General features: G+C 44.3%; 1 protein-coding gene across 5 annotated transcripts in view; it reads left to right on the top strand.

Moving 5' to 3' along the window:
- Rgs6 (regulator of G protein signaling 6) overlaps window positions 1-20,292 on the top strand; it is a 567,125-nt gene that overhangs the window by 495,475 nt on the left and 51,358 nt on the right. For all 5 annotated transcript variants that reach the window (XM_047539065.1, XM_047539060.1, XM_047539062.1 and 2 more), the window contains exon 13: window positions 8,905-9,015. In XM_047539065.1, the coding sequence (XP_047395021.1) occupies window positions 8,905-9,015 (111 nt within the window). The remainder of the gene's footprint in view (window positions 1-8,904; window positions 9,016-20,292) is intronic.

The following is a 20,292-nucleotide window of genomic DNA, read 5'->3' on the forward strand; positions in this document are numbered from 1 at the left end:
AAGCCATTGGCAGCTACTAAATCTCATACTGACCCAAGAGTTCACATCAGGAGGGTTGCCAGCTTTGTCTCATCTTTGAGGTGTGGAGGAAGAGCCTGAGCCAGTCGACAAGAGGTATGCAACTACCTCACAGGTGTGCTAAGGCCAGGGAAGGGAGAAAGCCCAGGTGGGGTGGGGGCGGGGCCTGGAACATCCTGTTGTTTGTTTGTTTATCTGCTCTCAGGGAGGAGCCCCGCCTGGTATGTCTAATTATGCTTGAGAGATTATTCCAACCGCAATGCCTCGATCCCCAGCTTCCAAGAGTCTGACCCCAGCAGAGGCTGGATTTTATTCCCAGCAGCAATAACTGGCAACTTTTCAAGATGACAGGAGGTTTTTCATTAGACCCACAAGGAAACTCCCAGAGAGGGAGGAGCGGAGAGAGGAAGCCGGGTGTTAGCAGGAGATAAAGCATCCCAGAGCCAGTCTGTCAGCGGCTGGGCTCTGCTGAGGTGAGGCCAGGGAGGTGGTCCTGGCAACTGGCCAGAGGGGAAAGCTGAGCTCACTCAGGTGGGCCACACAGCTGGGCCTGCTCCAGGTGATAAGTGGTAATTATTCAGGACTGCATCCCCCGGAGAAAAGTTCCCCATATTTTTTTTTCCATTTAGTCCCCTGAGTGATAGCAAAGGCCCTGTTCTGAAAAGACAAATCAGGGTGGGGTTAAGGGCACAGTTGGACCTAATCAGGAGGGAATAAGGAAGCTTTGCAAACTACAGCAGCAGAGCAGACCACCATTCAGAGGATGGGGCCAGCTGTGGAGGTTTGACTCCCCCACTCAGCCTTTTCCTGTTTCCTAAAAGCAGGGACACATGGCTTCATCTCTCTGTGCCTCCTTTCCACCTCTTTAAAGGGGAGAGGGTAGTGGTGCTTAGTTGTCAAAGTGAGTTAGTACATTGTTTTGGGGCTCAGCTTAAGAATAGACGGATCACCTGAGAAGTCCAAATTTGAGAGTGTTTATTAACCGGCCGGCTGACTGTCTCACACAATACTCCAAAAATGACCACTGGGAGAACAGCCCCGCCCATAGGGTTGCAGGGGTTTTTATACCATAAGTCAGTACATCAATCATAAGTGTCTGTTGCAATGATTCAAAATTACAAACTAACATCATGAGATCTAAAATCATTAGCAGAAGGGGGAAGTGGGTCAAAATGACCTTGCTTAGGTACAAATTAAAGAACGGTTACTAACATCTTGACAATCGCTGTTGACATCACTGTTGACATGGTACATTGTTCAGGAAACTAGACATCAAAAAGAGAACAATTTTTCATTATACAAGAATTGCATTTCATCATTTTGTATTGCCAACCATGTCATGCTAAGCAACTGTTGATGGGTACAGAGCGGGGGTGTTCCCATGGGAGAAGCTAAGCAACTGATGATGGGTACAGAGGCAGGGTGTTCCCACGGGAGAAGCATTTCCTACTTAACAGGGAGTCTCAGAGCAAAATGGAGTCTGTTTATTCATTGCCCATATAGCCTGGCCTATAACTTTTCCATGGAGTCAAATTTGTCAGCCCGTCACACACATGCCAAGAGCTTGGTCTGGTGCTTGGCCCTCAGTACCCTCACAGTGAATGTGAAGGGTTATTATTTTCCGGGTGGTGACTAATGGTGTTTTGGAAAGGAGCAGAATTCAGGTGTATGAGATGGAATGAACCGAGTATATGGTGCTCAGAAGAGCACATGTATGTTAGCTTTTCATCTCTGTGACAAATACCTGAGAAGATCAACTTAGAGGAGGAAAGCTTTATTTTGGCTCACAGTTTCAGAGGGTTTAGTCCATGGTCGGCTGGCTCCATTGTTCTGGGTCTAACCCAACAGCAGAACATCATGAGAGAAGAGGTTGACAGAGGACAGCCACTAACTCCATGGTGTCCAGGAAGTAGAGAGGGGACAGGGCAAGGGACAAGATAGACCCTTCCAGGGCACACCTCCAGTAACCTTCTTCCAACTAGGCTTTACCGCCTACAGTTTCCACCGCTTCCCAACAATGCCTTCCAATATGAATTCCTCGACAGATTGATCCCCTGATGGGTTCAAGCCCTCATGACCCATGACCTCCCCGAGTCCCCACCTCTGAACATTGCTGCATTGGGAGGTCAAGCCTTCAACACGTGAGCCTCTAGGGGACAGTGGAGAAGCAAACCATTAACAACAGAACAGGCTAACACAATCCTTCCCACCCACCCTCTCTTCTCTGTCTCCCACTCAGAAAGCCCTGCAGGTAGCCAGAGGCTGGTATGCAGCCCACAATCCAGGTGGCTTCCTCCTCTGCTTCCACAGCACTGCTAATCAGGAGCCTCTGGGGAGGGAGGGATCTCACTTGAGGAGACTGACTCTTCTGCACCATTTTCTCAGATCATCCCAATTTCAAATATTCTGTCCATTGTCCCCACAAGTGTTTAAATGCCCCCGAAATACCAGCATCACGGGGACTTAACTGCATTTCCTAGGCTGCCTTCTGTACCCAGAAGCAGCACAAAAGCCCACATGAGGTATCACCCAGTTTTTGTTTCACACACAAATGAACTTTCCAGATAAATACTGCTGAATCCTTTAAGCTTTTTATTTTAGCTATTTTAAATGAAAATATCTCTTAAAGATCATTTGCTTACTTACCTTCCTAAAGAAAGGATGCTACATTTCAGTTACTTCTGGATGCCATGGGCCAGTGTCCTTATATTGTGCCTTAAAATTCAGTCAATGATCAGGATCTTAGGAGGTTCCACAATCTGCTTTCTCTTTCCTGAATGGCCCCAGGCCATTCTGTTCTTTGAGTCCCTGATTTTAGAGGTGGCTTGTTTTCTTCTTCCTATCTACCAGCTTGTCTCTAGCATCCCTTCCTTTCTAACCGACATCCCCTTCTAATCTGTGGCTGACTGGTTAGTTATGGCTAACTAGCAAAGCACTCCAAAACACAGTGGTTTAAAGTTACAGTACTCTCCCCTTATCCACAAGGGATACATTCCAAGACCTCCAGTGGATGCCTGAAACTGCAGACAGTACTATGTACTCTCTATACTGTTTTTTCTTATATATACATACCTGTAGTAAAGTTTAACTTATAAATTAGGCACAGTAAGAGATTTAAATAACCAATAATAAAGTGGAACAATTCTAACAATATACTGTAAGAAAAGTTACATGGATGTGTTCTCTTTAAATAATTTTTACTACTTTTACCTTTTCACTTGAAGTACTTTATGGCTTCTTTTTGGCCCCTCTGAATTACCATCATCACTACTCTGACCCGTTGGGGTCATTTTTAAGTAAAACAAGGACTACTCAACCACAAGGATTGCAATGCCATGACAGTGGATCCGATAACCCAGAAGGGTATTAAGTGACTAACGGGCAGGTAGCATATATAACATAGACACACTGCACAAAGACATGATTCATGACCTGGGTGGAGCAAGAGACTCGAGATTTCATTATACTATTCAAACTAGCAAGCAATTTAAAACTTATGACTTTTTTATTCCTAGAATTTTCCATTTAATATTTCCAGACTACAGTTGACTGTGGATAACTGAAACTGCAGAAAGAAAAACAATTGATAAGGGAGGGCATTTTTTATTACTCATATATCCACGGACTAATTGGTTGCATGGGCTCAGCTCTGTGTGTGTGTGTGTGTGTGTGTGTGTGTGTGTGTGTGTGTGCTGCTATGGATTACATAAGCTACTCTGCTGATCTTGACTGGGCTTTCTCACGTGTTTGGCTTCTGTGGGTTTAGAATGGCCTCAGCTGGGACAATTGGGCTCTGCTTCACATGCACTCTAATAGGCTGACTTGATTCTGTCCATATGGGGAGAGTGGGATTATAAGAGGGAGAGAAAAGAAGCAAGCAAAATCTCTTGAGGCTTGGGCTGGCCCTCTGTCACTTTCTGCTGAATTTTATTGGGTAAAGCAAGTCATAAGCCAGACTTGATTCAAAGTCTGGGGCAATAGGATCCAGTTTTGAAATTTGAACCTTACACACCAGGAAACCAAATAACCAAGTATTAACCTTGATCCTAAAGCCAGAACAAAGAGTCTTCTCTGTGAGGTATGGATGCTATGTGAATGACAGGCAATGAACTTTGAGGCATGAAGTTTATGTCCCCTATAGACTCTCCTAAGAGGCCCCTTGGTCACTTGTCTATGTTCTCTGGATAGTCAAAGGTACCAAATAAATGAGGTCTTCCTCCTCTTTGCAAGAGTCCCCAATGGAGTCTCTTTTCTACACACCCAAGCTTAACAACACTTGACAGACTGACTTCAAGAATACAGAATCCATACATTTTAGTTCCAAACTGTCCAATGTGTTCTCGAGTTCCCCAGATGACTTCTTCCCATGCACAGTGGTGCTGAGCTACACCATGGCCACCATCACCCAGATACCCCGTCACACTGCCTGCACAGGGAGAGATCAAGCTGTTTCATTTGAGTCTGCATCTGTGCTTGGCTCATCCTTGCCCATTACTGGAAGCCATTTGTGAGTCACAGCTGACTGCTGCAGTGATTTTTTTTGAACATCATCTTGCTTGCCCATCTCTGAGATTGCCCCTGCTCTCTGAAATTGGGTGCTGGTTCCTCCTCTGCCTCCTGACCCACAGTGATCATGAAATGTAATTAACAGAATGAGATAAGACAGCAAGGAACTGAGTACCCTAAGGCTCTATTAAAAACCTGCTAGGGTGATAGAGGTCCGTGAACTTAATGTCTAATGCTAGATTCAAGGGAGGAGGAAAAAGGAGGCCAAAGAAGTCATTACGACTTTGCTCTTATGTGATTCCAGAAACTGTGCGGTCCTTGCTCCTCCTTTCTCCCAGTCCATCTTAGGAGACAAGAAAAAAGATCAGAGGTAACATTTATAGCCAGGGTCACCGTGTCCAGATCAAGATCTGGAATCTGTAGCATACAGGCATTTGCTTTCTGAGGGACCCAATTCACCTTCACGTCCCTTCACCCATCCCAAGTTTCTCTGTTGAATATATTTCTTCTGGGTTAAGAAATTAACCCAGTTAAGAAATCCTTTCTTTCTTTCATTCTTTTTTGTTGTTGTTGTTGAGAGGTGATAACCAGGGATTGAACCCAGGGGCACTTAACCACTGAGCCACATCCCCAGCCCTTTTTATATTTAATTTAAAGACAAGGTCTATTTAGCTAAGTTGCTTAGAGTCTTGCTAAGTTGCTGAGGCTGGCTTTGAACTCATGATCCTTCTGCCTCAGCCTCCTGAGCCACTGGGAAGGGAGCTCTTTCTTTGTTCTCTCTCCTTCCCACTTTCTCCAACGTGAAAAACCTTAATTAGTTGATGGGAACCAGACTTCCTGCCCCTCTGCAGTGCTGTTCTGCTTTCCCTTCTTCCCGACCTGGTCCCCCTTCTGTGCCGGCTCCCTTTCACGTATCAGTTTAGAAACTGCACGTCCCAAGGAGAAGGTGAAACATGTCCTCCCGCCCCTGGTACTCTCAGCGTCTGGTTTCCTGCTCATTTGGAGGCTCTGACTTCAGGAGCGCCTTGGCACCTTTCCACTGTGCTGCTGAAGTGGAACGATGGTCACTGCGACACAGCGTTTTCGCTCCATGCCTCCTTCACCCTTGGATCATAACCATGTCAGCATCTCTTCATCTTCTCTCCAACCCACTCTGTAAACCCAACTCCACATATGTGCGCTGAGCTCTTGGGGTTCCTTCCTCCATGTCCCTCCACCCAGGTGGGCCACATCTCTTCTTCCTCCATCTCAACTGCCAAATTTTTCTATATGTCAAGTCACCAAGTCATGTCATTGTTTTTTGATTCAAGAAGAGAGGCTGACATTTAAAACTTCTTTCCAGACTTTTCCAAGTGGTTGGACTAAACATGTTCTAAACTCCCTTTCATTATTTCTTCTTCAAGTTTATCCAAGGTACACCCTAATTACATTCCAAATCGAGAAGATTTTGAATTAATAACCGCCTAGCACCCTGTGACTGGTTAATGGAGTTGGAAACTGACTTTGCTGTTAGCTCGGTGCTAGCATCTTCCCGTGACCCAGAGAGCTGTTTGCCGTTTAATGGCGTCAGTGGTGCTGAATGCTGCCTTCCAAACAGCCGACTGACCACAGAGTGTCTCCATGGCAGCATCTGGCAGATTCGTGCCAGCTACTCCAGGGAGCGGGGACAGGAGTATGTAGACAAAGGAGCCTTCTCCACCCAAGAGCCATTTCAAGGCCCCAGTGATGGTGGGTGGCACATTTGCCAAAGTTGGTGGGTTAGCATCTTCTAATGATGTGAGAACTTGAAAATAAGAAAACCAGGAAGTAATCAGAAGGAGCCAGGGACAAGGGCACAAGAATTTTTAAAGAAGTTCAATGAGTGATATTGTTGCTAATGAGCTTCCTCTGGATTTCTCACAGTTATTTTCTATTGTCCGTCTCCTCTCAACTCTGCTTTGGGACCACATACATCCCTGTGCATGGGGGGCCATCCCACAAAGCCCTTTACATGCCTCTGTTGTATCTTTCCTGACACTTTTGCTGTCCTTCCCCGGATCTTTCTGTGGCCATTAGTATTGACTTTGAATACAAAGAGCATTGTGTGTTGATCACTGCCGTCTCCTTCATTGCCTGCCTGGCCTTTCCTTTGTCCTGTGCCTGAGCAGACGGAAGTCTGTGCACCCCCAGGAAGCGCACATTCTTGGCGTCAGGGAGCCTCCCTGGCCAGTGCTACCAAAGGAGCATGGGCATGCCTTCATATTTCCCCCACTCTCACCCCCCTTTCCATGTACTAATTAGGTTTCAAGCCAAACAATCCCAGTTTGAACTTGGTTCAACAAAAAGGAGCCTATGTAGACTCCTGGAATGCAAGGAGGGGCTGCAGATTGAACTCTGGGGTGGAGAGCGACGCCTACTTCACCGCAGACATGTGTTAGGAAACGGGACCAGCCCTAGCCCCTGTATTTGTGACTATACAGCTTCCGCTGCTGAGGCCGGATAGAGAGAACCTTGAACCTACCTGAGGCAGGTGTCTGTTTCTGAGCAAATCAACCAGGGCCAGGAACGGCACTTACAAACTGGTCCATGACGGCCCCTAAATCTTCCCTGTGAGCACGTCATGGTGCAATTATCAGCAGATGAGTAGAACCAAGCGAAAACCCAGAAGAGCCTTCTGTGCCTGCTCGCCCATACCCTGTGCTCTCAACTTGGGTGGCTACCACATCCTGCCTTGGACCCACAACCACATTTTCTTGAACCAAGATCACCATTAAATCTCACCACCCCTTCTCCACCCAGTTCTCTAAAGATACTCCCAAATTTCTCTAAAGGAGGCCTGGCCAGGAGCCTGTGTGTCGTTGTGGTTTGAGTCGACAGGCAGCACTTCCTACTTCGTTAGTTGCTCTCTGGCCTTTTAAGATTCATTGAGAGGGGTTGAAGGGCCTGGAGATTTACAGGACGGATGATTTGCCTCTACTGTGTATGGTGGTTTCAATCATATATGTTATGATTAGGGAGGACTTCAAGATTCTTTTGAAGTACTTTCCCTTTTGTTTTTTTTACTGCAATGCTCAACAAGGCTATTAAATGGCATATGGTAAACTTGATAAGATTAATTCAATGTCTTAACCAAGAACTAAGTCTAAGGTCTTCCAACTTGGACCAGTACTCCCGCAGGGGTGGTGTCCCCCATAACTTGTAAGTGCATCCTTTGTTAGAAAACTACTAAAGGATGTGCTTCCACATTCAGAGAGTAAAACCAAGAGGCAGACTTGGAATCCTGGAAACAAGCATTCAGTAGAAGTAAAGGAAGTCTCAGGATGATGATTTTGCATCAGGTCTATGGAGACAACAGTCTGGGTTGGAGCAAGAGGACTAAAGACTGGAGAAGAGGACCTCCAGGAGATAGGGGAGAAGATCTCTGGGGGATAGGGACAGAAATGATTATCTCATATGTCTAAGAGACCTAAGATGTGTTTGACTAAGTTGCTAAGTATTTTACAGGTTTGTTAAGACACTTAGAAAAAAGTAGTAAGCTACTAGGCTAAGAAATAATTTTATCCAGTTTAATAATGTGGACACTGACCATTGGTTTCACAAAAATTGTTATGTTCGTCTGTTTGGAAGAACACTGAAGGGGTGGGCAGTGGTGGACTGGGATACGTGAGTAGAAAGTTAAATCTTGTCTAAAATTGATAAATTGAGAACAGCTAAAAAAGTACATAATTCTAAAATATAGGTAAACTCTAGGTAAAAGCTACGAGGAACAGAAGATAGAACACAGATGCCTCTGTAAGAAAGGATAGAAGAAAACAATGATTGCTTTTTAGGGGGTGCATAGAACCATTTAGTACTACTTGATTGATTTACATTATATATTAGATGAATATATCTATTAGGTTGTAATTATAGCTAGGAAAACCAAGTGGTTTTTTGGAAAAATGCTTCTATGAACACCTTGTGGTCGGTCAGGACTTAAAAGACTTTCCCATAAGAAAGTCCCCTGTTTGTGAATGCTGGGCCAGCAGCCGGGCACAATACTGGTAGTGACTTCTGTGCGCTCCAGATGCCTTGAGACCTGTAGTCTTTGTGGGAAGGCGATTCAAGCAGGTTTGGACCAGTGCATCAGTAAGGCTAGCGCAAGCAGGGCAAGATGGGAGCACTAAGCTTCAGGTAAGGCCCTAAGGGGGAGGGGGAGGTCTTCAAATGCCTCTGTGTACTATGTCTGCAACCACACGGCGCTAATGTTCATGACAAGAAGGGAACAAGAACAACTGAAAACAGTTTGGTTTGTCAGAACTGGGAGTAGGAAGTGTTTTTTTAAATTTTAGAGTTATAGGAAGACTGCTCTCATACCATTTTTCCAGGAAATCAGTGGTGTTCTTTGCTTCCCTCCTGCAGTTTAATTGCTTACACGGAACAGTATGTGGAATATGATCCTTTCATAACACCAGCAGAGCCATCTAATCCTTGGATCAGCGATGACATCGCCTTATGGGACGTAGAGATGAGGTAAAAAAGCGTTTTAAGGTCTGAGAGCGGGAGGGTTATCAGAAAAATAAAAAACCCTATGAGATCACATTATTCCCTATCTTAATTTGACTTGTTTTATTGCTAGAAAAGAAACCCTGCCAGGAACCCCTGGACTAGTTCCGCTTACTCGTGCTTTCTACCTCCTTATAGCTTTGAGCTGTAGGTGATCCTTATGGCTTCCCTCTGACCTCCCTCTGACCCCTTGTGCATCACGATATCTGGGGCAGTCAGTCACCATTCCCTAACCCTGCTTGCGGTAAGGAAAGAACCTGCCAGCCTGTTTGTTTTCTTCCTAGTCAGTCATGACAGCAGTGTTCGCTGGCCCTTGCTCTGAACTGGCCAGATCACACAGTAGGTGTCTTCAATTCCCTCAACAGGTAAACATTATTAAACATTATTATTCTTGCCATGGAACCAATGAGGAAACTCAGGCACAGCAGAGTTAATGAACTTCTCCAAGGTCACACAGCTAGTAAGCCGCAGGGTTAGGATTACAACCCAGGCGGAGGGTTCCAGGGCTGTGAATTTCGTCACTCCGCTTTTCTGGAATACCTGGCAGCAGTAATTCCATCACTCAGGAGCTCCTGCCCTGTGAGGGAAACAGGTGTGCCTACTTAGTAGCTGAACAACCCAAACCCAGAGGCACTGGACCACTTTCAAAATTACAGGTGATACATGGACAATTCTGTGCCGGGTGCTTTCACAACCTCTGCCCCTCAACTGATGACATTTCTTTTCTCATTTTTCTGTCACATCATGTTCTCTTTCACTTTTGTTTTCTTTCTGGAATCTTCTCTTAAAATGGAGAAACCTTATAAAAACTAATAAAAGTCATAAATGCTTATGATGAAAATCTGGAAGTATCCATATGTGCCTAAAGAAGAAAAGCCTCTCTTCCTCTCACCCAATATCATTTTCTGGGAAGAACCTCTGTTTAGAGCCTGATGCCCTCTTTTCCAAACCAGGGGGCACTGTAGGGAGCTTCCAGGGTTACCAGGGACTAAGTGGTTGATGGAAACAGGGATGTTTGACAGATGTCAGAGACTGAGTCAACTGCGGGCTTAGGGTGGCTCCGTGTCAACACCCGAGCACATTCTATTCTTCTCAGTGATCTCACATCTTGGCAAACCTAGATTTTTTTGCAGAACAGTGGCTATGATAAAAAGCTAACACGGCCTAAAAATCAACATGGAATAAGAAAAGAGGGTGGTAGAGGTCAATCTGATTCCAAAGTTTAGAAAGCATGCATTGCCCAACTGGTGTACATTGTGGCTGTTTAAGAATGAAATAAATATTTTTTTCTTTCAATTAATGTGTATTTCATGTAACTACATAAATATAAATACAAGTTGACTGGACCTGAACTTAATAACTGTTAGGAATTTTTCTGGCCCAGGGGACCATAAAAAATTTAAGTCACTAAAGGGTTTCATGAACTCAGAAAGTTTGGGAACCACTGAGTTGGTGTCTATCCCTTTACATTTTTATGCATATAAAATATCCTACTCTTTAGTATAATTAGGTTCATTATCTATATACATTGTTCAATATTTTTAATTAGCAATGTAACATGGCAATCTTTCCATGTAAACACATGTGGAGTCGCCTTATCCTTTTTAAATATCTGCATTAATATCCCCTGGCATGAGTGAAGTAAAATATATTTAAGCAATCCCTGGGTCATGCATATTTAAGTCATGTCTTTTTTTATAACATTAACAATGATTCAAGGAACATCACTGTACACAAGTCCATTTATTTCTTTAATACAATTTTTTCCAGAAGTAGAATTTCTAGGAATGGTACACATATTTTAATTTTAGTTTATGTACCTAGATTCCTCTTGAGTAGAAATAATTTCTTCATACCCTCATTTTAAAGTGCTCATTTCCCCCACATTCTTACTGTAAGCTCAGGGGCATGATTAGCAGTGGCCGAATAAAATCATACAGAAAGTGGCTGAAGCAAGCTTTATTGGAATTTGGCTCTCAGGTGAAATTCCCAGACCCCCAGGGTACAGCTCAAGTAGGGACCCAGAGAAAATCGCACGTGGCCCTGGATGCCCAGGATTTTTATAGGCTGGAATGGGAGAGGGTCCTGCTGAGTGACAGGTGAATGTTAAGGGTCAGTGGAATTTTCTAGCCCACTTGATCGGTCACCATTTGTTGGGCTGGCCTTTGTTTCAGCTGCTCTGCCCCCTATAGTCGCCTTAATTCCAACCTAACACTTACAAACCCAAGCATTTTACATTTGCAAATCCAATAGGTTGGGGAAAAAGTCTCATTTAACTAGAACCATTTCTTTATTAAGATACTCAACAGTCTTCACCAGGTTATCAGATGTCCATTCTTTTGTTACTTGCCATTTCTAATGTCCTTTAATCATTTTTCTAGTGTTGTTTTGCTTTGGATATTGGGACATAAAACCGCCAAATTTACTTTGATCATTTATTGTCTCTTTTTCCTGATAACTTTGTTTTCTGAATCTCATTCTTTCTTCTTACTTCTTTTCCTCTTCCCTGACTTGTGCTTCACTAATCAAGTTTTTTTTAAACTCTAGTTTGTATTCCAGTCATAGTAACTTTGAAATGTTTCAATTTAAAATGTCACCAAAATATATGCATAGAGTGAATACGTAAAATTAAAAGCAGAAGTTTTCCTTCACCTCTTCCACATCCCATTCTTTTCCAGATGTATGTGAACTTGACACATTTTGGAACTTCTATCAACATCGAAAGAATCAATTATATCTCAATGAACATCTCCATCTTTTTATTTATGTTTCTGACATGACTCAGATTGTTTCATTCATTCCGATCCAAGACTCTTTTGTCTTTCTCCTTTTTTATTGTTCAATTACTGCTGCTCTTGTTTCCATTCTATTCTATCTTTTTAGGAAATCCTTTGGTAGGAATTCCAGACCTCTGGAATGGAGTTGCCATCTCTCTTATCTTTCCCCAATCATAATTTCCATCCCTTAGTCTTTTTATTCTATATTTAAAGGACAGAACCTCTGGAGTTGCTCCACAAGAGTCCTCAGTCTGGGTTTTGGTGGTGTCCATTCTGTGGTTTTATGCTTTGGTGAGTTTTTCTTTTCCCACTGAGTATTGGGAGGGGTGGTAACAATCACGCTTTTCATTTCTAAGACGTCCTGATGGTTCTCGTTGGGTTTTGTTCTTAGCAGCCTGCTCTCCTCTCTTCATGTCTATCCTCAAATCCCCCTGAGAGCATGATACACATTTTTTCCCCTTATTTCATATTCTTATATCTCCACTCTATTTCTGCCCCCTCGTCTGTATCCCTGGGGATCACTGATCAGAGCATCATTGTTTGGTAGCTTCAATCACTGCTTGGAGCAGAAGATCCCAGTGATTTGAAGGATTGCTCACTTTCATAAATGAAGTTCTTTACTTTCAGCCCTGGCCATACATTAGAACCACCTGGGAATTAATAAAAAATAACAGTGTCCGGTGCTCACCCCAGGTCAATTAATTCAGAATATCTGGCAATAGAACATTGATTTTATGTGTATATATATATATGGAATTTTTACTTATGTAAATATATATGTAAATATATATATAAATATGTAAATATATATATATATATATATATATATATATATATATATATATAGAGAGAGAGAGAGAGAGAGAGAGAGAGAGAGAGAGAGAGAGATTTTTTTAAATCTCCCCAGGTAGTCTTGGGTCTTGGTTTAGAAAATGATATCAGTAGGTGCTGAGAGCTCACTCAGCAACTGTGCCAATCAATGGTTCTCAAACTGTGAGCATTAAAAATAAACATGCCCTGTGACTCTGGACATCTTAATCTCTTTTCCCCTTTCGGTGCTGGGGCTTGAACCCAGGACCTTGCATAGGCTAGACAGGTACTTTACCACAGAGCTCCACACCCAGCCCTTGGGTGTCTGGCTTTTCAGGAAGCATGGAGGAGATTCTGGGACTCCTGGTGTGGTTCCCTGAGTTGCCCTGGCAGCTGTCCTCTGAGCAGTAGGGTTTCACCTGTGTGTCTTAGTGGGTGGGCACAGGTAAATTGTCGGGGTTCCCCTCTGAATGCAGAGCAGGCTGAAAGACCGGATTCTCTCTCAAGCTCTAGGACTAGGGCCCCACCTTCTTTAGCATGACATGTGCTCTGCTCTGTGTCAGACCCAGATGGAGGTTCTGATGCCCCTTAGCTCCCTCCCGGGTGCTCCCCAACAAGTCCACTCTTGTCCCTCTGTGAGGGGCCCTGGGGAGCCCCGTCAGCTCTGAGCAAGGGGAGGCAGCAGGACACGGATTGTCTGTAGAGGTCTCTGCGCTGCCAGGTGACTTTCCCCCTGTGCTTGCTGTAGCTCTCCGAGGCTCGCAGAGGCACCGCCCTCTGCTCTCATTACTTGTGTTAGAAGCTGGACAAAACCACACCCCTTCACTTAGCAACCCCTTCTTCCATATGCAGCTTATCCGTACTTCTGGGTTTCTTCCCTCTGTCCCTGTCCAATGCCCACCCATGGCCTCCATTCCCAGTCCTGCTCTCAGAGCTTGGCATTTTCCCAGGCTTCTTTTGGGAATGCCAGGCTATGGCCTTTTTTTGGCGGGGGAGGGTGCGTGTTAGGCAAGCACTCTACCACTGAGCTCTGTCCCCAGCCCCTGCCCAGCTACTATCTTTGTTGACTCCATGGCCTCATAGACTGCTCTTGCTCCGCTTTGTCATGAATTTGATTCATCTGCTTTATACCTTTCTGAAATTCCTCAACTTATCATCTGCTGGTAGGAAACTTATTTATTCCTACATACTATGCTGGGGGGTGTTGGTTTTTGTTGTTTGTTTGTTTTTGTTTTTAAATACTAAACTTCACTGAACTTCAGAGTCTTGCCGGTTCCCCCTCCTGAACCAATCTTCCAGGGCTGGCTTTCCTTCTCATTCAAGTCTCCTTTCATTGGTGACCTTTCCTCAAAGAATCTTTCTGTGACTGTCCAGTTTAAAGCAGCTGCTCCTTCCCCAGTGAGTTAGGAGGAGGATGTGATATTCAACAACTCACCAAAGCAGAAAATCGCTTACAATTATTTTAGCATCTAAATCTCCACCTGGCACTCAGTAGGCACTCAAAAGTATAGGTTGGATGGAAGATGGATAAGTGAGTGACTCTTCCTTGGGTCATTTCATTGGTATTTAGAAAAGAAGGAGAACTAAATGCCTAATTCACTGTGATAAAATGAATTTCCTCCTTTGTTCTTAAGTCAGCAAAGAAGCATGTCATACTTTGGGGAAATCATGGTCACCTGGCTACCTGGTTGATCCAAACCTACTCAGCGCTTTACCCCGGGGTGCTGCAGGGCCGTTCAAGCGCTCCTGGTCTGCTCTTGACATTCAGCCTTCTCATCTAATGGCTAACCTAAGACAGCTGCAGGTCCCGCCCTCCTACAAGCAGAATCGAGAGGCCAGAGAAAATGTCGCCCTGATTCTCGTCCCCAACTCGGATGCTGGCAGTGGTGTGGGGAGAAACACAAAGTGTGGGACCCATGCCAACATCACACTTCAGCCCAGGGATGGCTCCCATCCACGAGGAAGAGGCTAAATATGACCAATAAGACAATCAAAAGTCACTTTTTCTCTCAGTTTAATGCAACACATATGTCCTGAAACCTACTTTGTGCTGTGTTCTGAGCAAAAAGTTCTCAGAACACACAGGTAGCAAGGTCAACAAAACCTGCTCTGCTACCACCTGGCTCTAGGATTCCTCCTTGCTTGGCAAAGGGCATTAAGCCACTAGGGACAGAAAATCGTCCCTGCGGGGAGGGGTGTTGGCAGATTCAAACAACAAAGGGAGAGAGCGCTGTGCCAAGGGAGAAAACAAGAGGAGAGTGTCTTCTGTTCCTGAGAGGCAGGAGGGAAGGGAGCTGGGATGACGGTAGAAACCAGGTCTCTGGGCAAGGCCAGGAAAATTCTAGCATCCAGTGACCAAGGGCTTTTCAAGAACAGGAGTGGTGAGTATGTGACTTTTTAAACTGTCGGCTGCCTGTAGTGTGATGTGTGGCCCCTTCTTGAGACCCAGGAATGTCAGTAAAGAATCCTACCCTCCCAGATACTTCAGGTGAAGGAGGGCACTGGTGGGGGGCGCGAGGAGGCGGTGCCGGATGTGTGGACTAGGAGAGACGGCGTGTGAGAAAACCACTCCATCTGGAATCCGGGTTCATCTGAGAGAAGCTTGAGCTTCCCCTGAGCTGCAAAGGGTCCCCTGGGACATCCAGGGCAGAGGACATCGCAGACAGTGTCCAGATTCTACAGAGATGAAGGACACACTGTATCTACTGAGAGAAGCTTCCAGTCAGCCCAGCAAAGGACAACCACCCCAGTTTAACTGAATAACAGACAAATTAGTGCAGGATGTGGCATAAACAGGAGGAAAATGTTCTTGGATCCCATCTCCTTCTCAGAGAAGCTATTAGATCAAAAACCCAAGAATAAGAAAGCATATATTCTGAGAGCAATAAAAAGCTATCTTTTTTTGGGTAGGGGTGACTAGAGATTGAACCTAGGGGTGCGATACCACTGAGCTACCTTTCCAATCCTTTTTTATTTTTTATTTTGAGATGGTGTCTTGCTAAGTTGCTGAGGCTGACCTCAAACTTGTGATCCTCCTGCCTCAGCCTCCCAAGTCGCTGGGATTACAGGCACACACCACCATGCCCAGCAAGGCTATCACTTTAAAGCACCAGCAAACTATACCTCAAGTCTATCCAATGAAAATTCTGAGAAATAAAGTTTAATTAAAGGAAATAGTGATAGCCAGAGCTTATCATTGAAGAAAGATCAGCCAAAAGTTAGCAGATGGCAACTGGAGAGAACTTTTCAGTCTAAACACCACCAGAAGAACATCCCAGAGAGGCCTATGGGAAGCATTTTGGATAGTGCCATTAACCAGATGGTGGGTCTAATGAAAACCTGGTGTTGCCAGCAGAATTGTGGTTTGCAATTTGCTCTCTGCAATTGACAGTTTTCACTCTCCCTCTCTGTTGGATATCAGGCACTTCAGCAAAGAGCTATAAGGAAGCTGACTTGTCTTGCTTGGCCAAAGGCTTCACTCCCAGCAGCCTGACCTGCTGAGAGGTAGAGATCATGGAGAAGCTACCCAGGCACAACGAGTTTGGCAGAACTATTAATCCAGGATTTTAGTCAAGCCCCTTTCTTATGGTAGTCAGTTCCTGAATATGGCCCCAGGGATGACTTCCCTCTTTGTATGCATGTGCTGGTCCTTATATTAAGAGAGGACCCGTCCTTTTCTTTTCATCTGGACCCATCCTGGTGTCTTATTCAAGACCACAGCACAAGCGACATTCTAAGAACCAGTCATACAGAACCCCTATGACTTCTACCTTGGTCATATGAAATATTTGCTCTGGAGACATTCCTTCTTGGAACCCATGTGCCATGCTATGAAAAGCCATTGGGGAGGCCATGTGTAGACATTGCAGTCAATGGCCTCAGCTGAGCTCTTGACCAGAAATCAATATCAACTGCCATGTGTTGAGCCATTTGGATGTCCAGCCTATTTCAACCTTCAGATGACCCTTTCTGACTTCTGACTACATCTCTATGAAAGACCATAAAGGGGGACTTCCCAACAGAGTCCAGTCAATCTGTAGGATAGTGAGAACAAGTAATAAATTGCTGTTTTAAAGCCTCTGGGTTTCAGGATAGTTTGTTTTTACAGCAATAGATAACTGGACCAGTCCCCATTGGAGTGTTCAGGTGTCTCCCATTATACTTGGGTATTAATAAAATTGTGATTCTTTCTTCATAGTGTTGGCCCTCAGATGGGGGTAGTATATATTTTTTCCTTAAGGAATTATCTCTCATTTCATAATTTTTCTAATAACTTGTCTTAATCCATTCAGACTGGTATAACAAAAGCACAAAGATGTGTGTAGTTTATATGCAAAAGAAATGTATTGCTCATAGTTCTGGAAGCTGGAGAGTCTCAGATCAAGACACCAGACAATTGGTGTCTGGTGAGGGCCCACTTCCGAGTTCATGATGGCAGTCTTCTCCCTGTGACCTCATACAGCTGAGAGCTCTCTGGGGTTTCTTTGACAAGGATGCTAATCCCATTTCTCCTGACCTAATTACCTCCCAAAGCCTCTCCCTCTGAATACCATCATATTAGGGATCAGGGTTTCAACATATAAATTTTGGAGAGACCCAAAATCTAAAACACTCCACCCTGACTCCCCAAAACTTATGAAATCTAGCACATAAAATACATTTGTCCGATCTTACGAGCCTCCAAAAGTCTTATTCTAATATCAACTCTAAGGTCTAAAGTCCAAAGTCTCATACACATATCATCTAAATCAGATGTGGGCGAGACTCAAGATACAATTAATCCTGAGGTGTATCTTATAAATTCCCCTCTAGCTGTGAACCTGTGAAACCAGCAAGTTATACACTTCCAAATTCCAATGGTAGGACATTTCCTTTCCAATAAGAGAGAAATAGGAAAGAAGAAAGGGGTAATAGATCCTAAGTAAGTTCAAAATATAACATTGAACCTGAACACTCAGGAGTAATCCTCTTTGGCTCAATGTTCTGCCTTCTAGACCCACTGAGACAGTGGTCTCACCTCCTCAGTGCTCCCTGCTGTATACCCCTGGCTTTCCTGGCTGACACTCTACCATTCGGGACTGCTTGGGTGGCATCCATAGCTCAGTGGGACACCCCCACAGCAACTCTCTGCTAGGAGCTCTTTTGGGTGTGGCCCACATGCAAATCTCTGCAAGGCCCCACCCTGGAGGCACTGAGCAAGGGCATCCAGACCTGCCTGTACTGGAGGTGACTGTCCTTGACATTGTCCTCCCCACTACGCCTCATGGCCCTGGTACTCTGGGCCTGTGGTAGGAGTGGCAGCCCTAACGGCCTCTGAATTCCCTTCATGGTCATTCTTCCATTGTCATCTGTTCAGATGGCTAATTCACATCAACCTCCTTATCAAGTGGTCATTTGGTCAGAACAGGAGTGGCCTCATTTTTGCAATACTGGTAGGCTGAGAATTTTCCAAATCTTTAGGTTCTAGCTCCTTTCTGCTTAACAATTCTAAGTCATTTTGTTCGTGTGACATTGTACTTCGAACAATCGGGAACCGAGCTCCACCTTCAACACATTGCTCAGACGTTTCCTCTGCCAACCTTCCGGTTTTATCACTTAAAAGCTCTGTGTTCCACAGGACACTAGAACACAAACACAATTTCGCCAAGTTCTTTATGACAAGAATCTCCTTTGCTCTGATTTCCAATAACGCATTCCTCATTTCCCTCTGAAATGTCATAAGAATGGCCTCTCTATCCTTATCCTACATGCCTACCTTCCTTTCAGGATCACTCAGATATTGCTGAAGGAAATGGAGACTTTCTCTGCAGCTATTCTATTTTCTTTCTGAGCACTCAACAGAGTCCCAGCAAACACCTCTAAACTTACAGCCTCTCCATCCTCCAATCCTGAAGCCACCTTCGCATTTGTAGGTATTTGTTAGATCAGCATCCCACTCTCAGTATCAATTTCTCTCTTAGTTCATTAGGACTGTTAATAAAAATCCTGTAGACTGCGTGGCCTACACACACCATACATTTATTTCTCATAGTTCTGGGACTTAGGAAGCCCAAGATCAAGGCCCCAGCAGAGTCAGTGTCTAGTGAGGGCCCACATCCCAGTTTGTAGATGGCCGTCTTCTTGCTGTGTCCTCCTCCATGGTGGAAGAGTGAGCGTGCTCGCTGGGTCTCTGTAAGAACATTAATTCTGCTCATAACCCAACCACCTCCTAAGTTCCCACCTCCCAAAATCATCACATGGGAGGTTCGACTTCAACATGTGAGTTTGAGGAAGGACACAAACATTCAGTCCATAACTCAGAACCTTTTGAAGACAGCTTATGTTTTTCCCCAGTTTTGACATCAAATGAGGGAATTAGAGTAGAAGGCAAAGTAGTAAAGGTGTGGGGTGGGGGATAGACTTTGGAGGCAGTCAGACCTGGGTTCTAATTCCAGAGTGTTACAGCTCTGTGACCTTGAGCAATCGGATGTCTTGTGAACTCTGGACATTTAAGTATCTACTTCCTTGGTTTATACTGAGATGCAAATGGGGCTCTGTAAAGTCTTTGCACTGCACCTAGTACTAGGCAGACCCCGCAGAAATGAGTGTTTTCATAGATGGCTGCTTCCTCTGAATCTGGTCTTCTCATTTCCAGTTTGGGAAATTTCCTCTATGGTCATTAGCTGGGAGATCAGCTGGAAGGAAATTCAGGCTCCCTTGGAGAGCCACCTGTCTTCTCCATGTGTTGGTTTGAGATGTCCAATGGGAAGAAGAAATTTGATGAGAATCACAGAGGACAAATAAAAGTTAGAAGAAAGGCATCCAGCTAGTGATTAGAAAATGCTGTCAGGATAAGGACACCTCGACCACATCACTATATGCATTTTTTTTATTGATTTCCTTTTAGTGTTGAATACTTGCCACATGCAAAGTACTAAGGGAGAATACAAAGACACAGAGGACTCAGTATAGCTAGAGAGACAATGGCATAAGCCCTTAAAAAGCTAAATGACAATACAAAGCCGTAATAAAAACTAGGTCACAGGGAAGCATTTCTACACAACAGATGTGGAGTTGTGGATGACTTGCTTGAGTTTGTCCATGTGCAAGTTATTGTACCAGTTATCTGGGACTGGATGTCAAGAGATATTTAAATTTTTAGAATTATAACCGTAAGAGACCATTCAGTGATAGCAGTGTGTTCAAATTTATTCTTGAGCCTTAAAATGGAAGATGTAGGAAATACCCAAGTGAAAAAGAAAAGATATGCATAGGGAAATTGGATCCAAGAAATGATTAATAGAATAAAATCCCAATGGTCAGATATTACTGGCAGGGGGTGGTGGGACAGAAAGGAGCAGATGTGGAATCCTAGAAATAGGATTGAGAATAATGGAGAGTTGAGGGAACTCAGGTATGCCAGGTTGAACAGTATCACCCAAATTCCATGTCTTTCCTAGAACCTCAGCCTATGACCTTATTGTAAAGAAGGTTGTTGCAGATGAATTAAGATGAGGTCATGCTGGGGTGGCGCGGGCCCCTAACTCAATATGACTGGCATCTGCATAAGAAGAGAAAACAGAGATGCAAACACACGCAGAGCAGATGTCATGTAAAGACACAGAAACACGGGAAGGATGCTGAGTGGTGGCAGAGGCATGAGAGGCATCTACAAGTG

The sequence above is a fragment of the Sciurus carolinensis genome, chromosome 2, assembly GCF_902686445.1.
Source record: "Sciurus carolinensis chromosome 2, mSciCar1.2, whole genome shotgun sequence".
Lineage (NCBI taxonomy): Eukaryota > Metazoa > Chordata > Mammalia > Rodentia > Sciuridae > Sciurus > Sciurus carolinensis.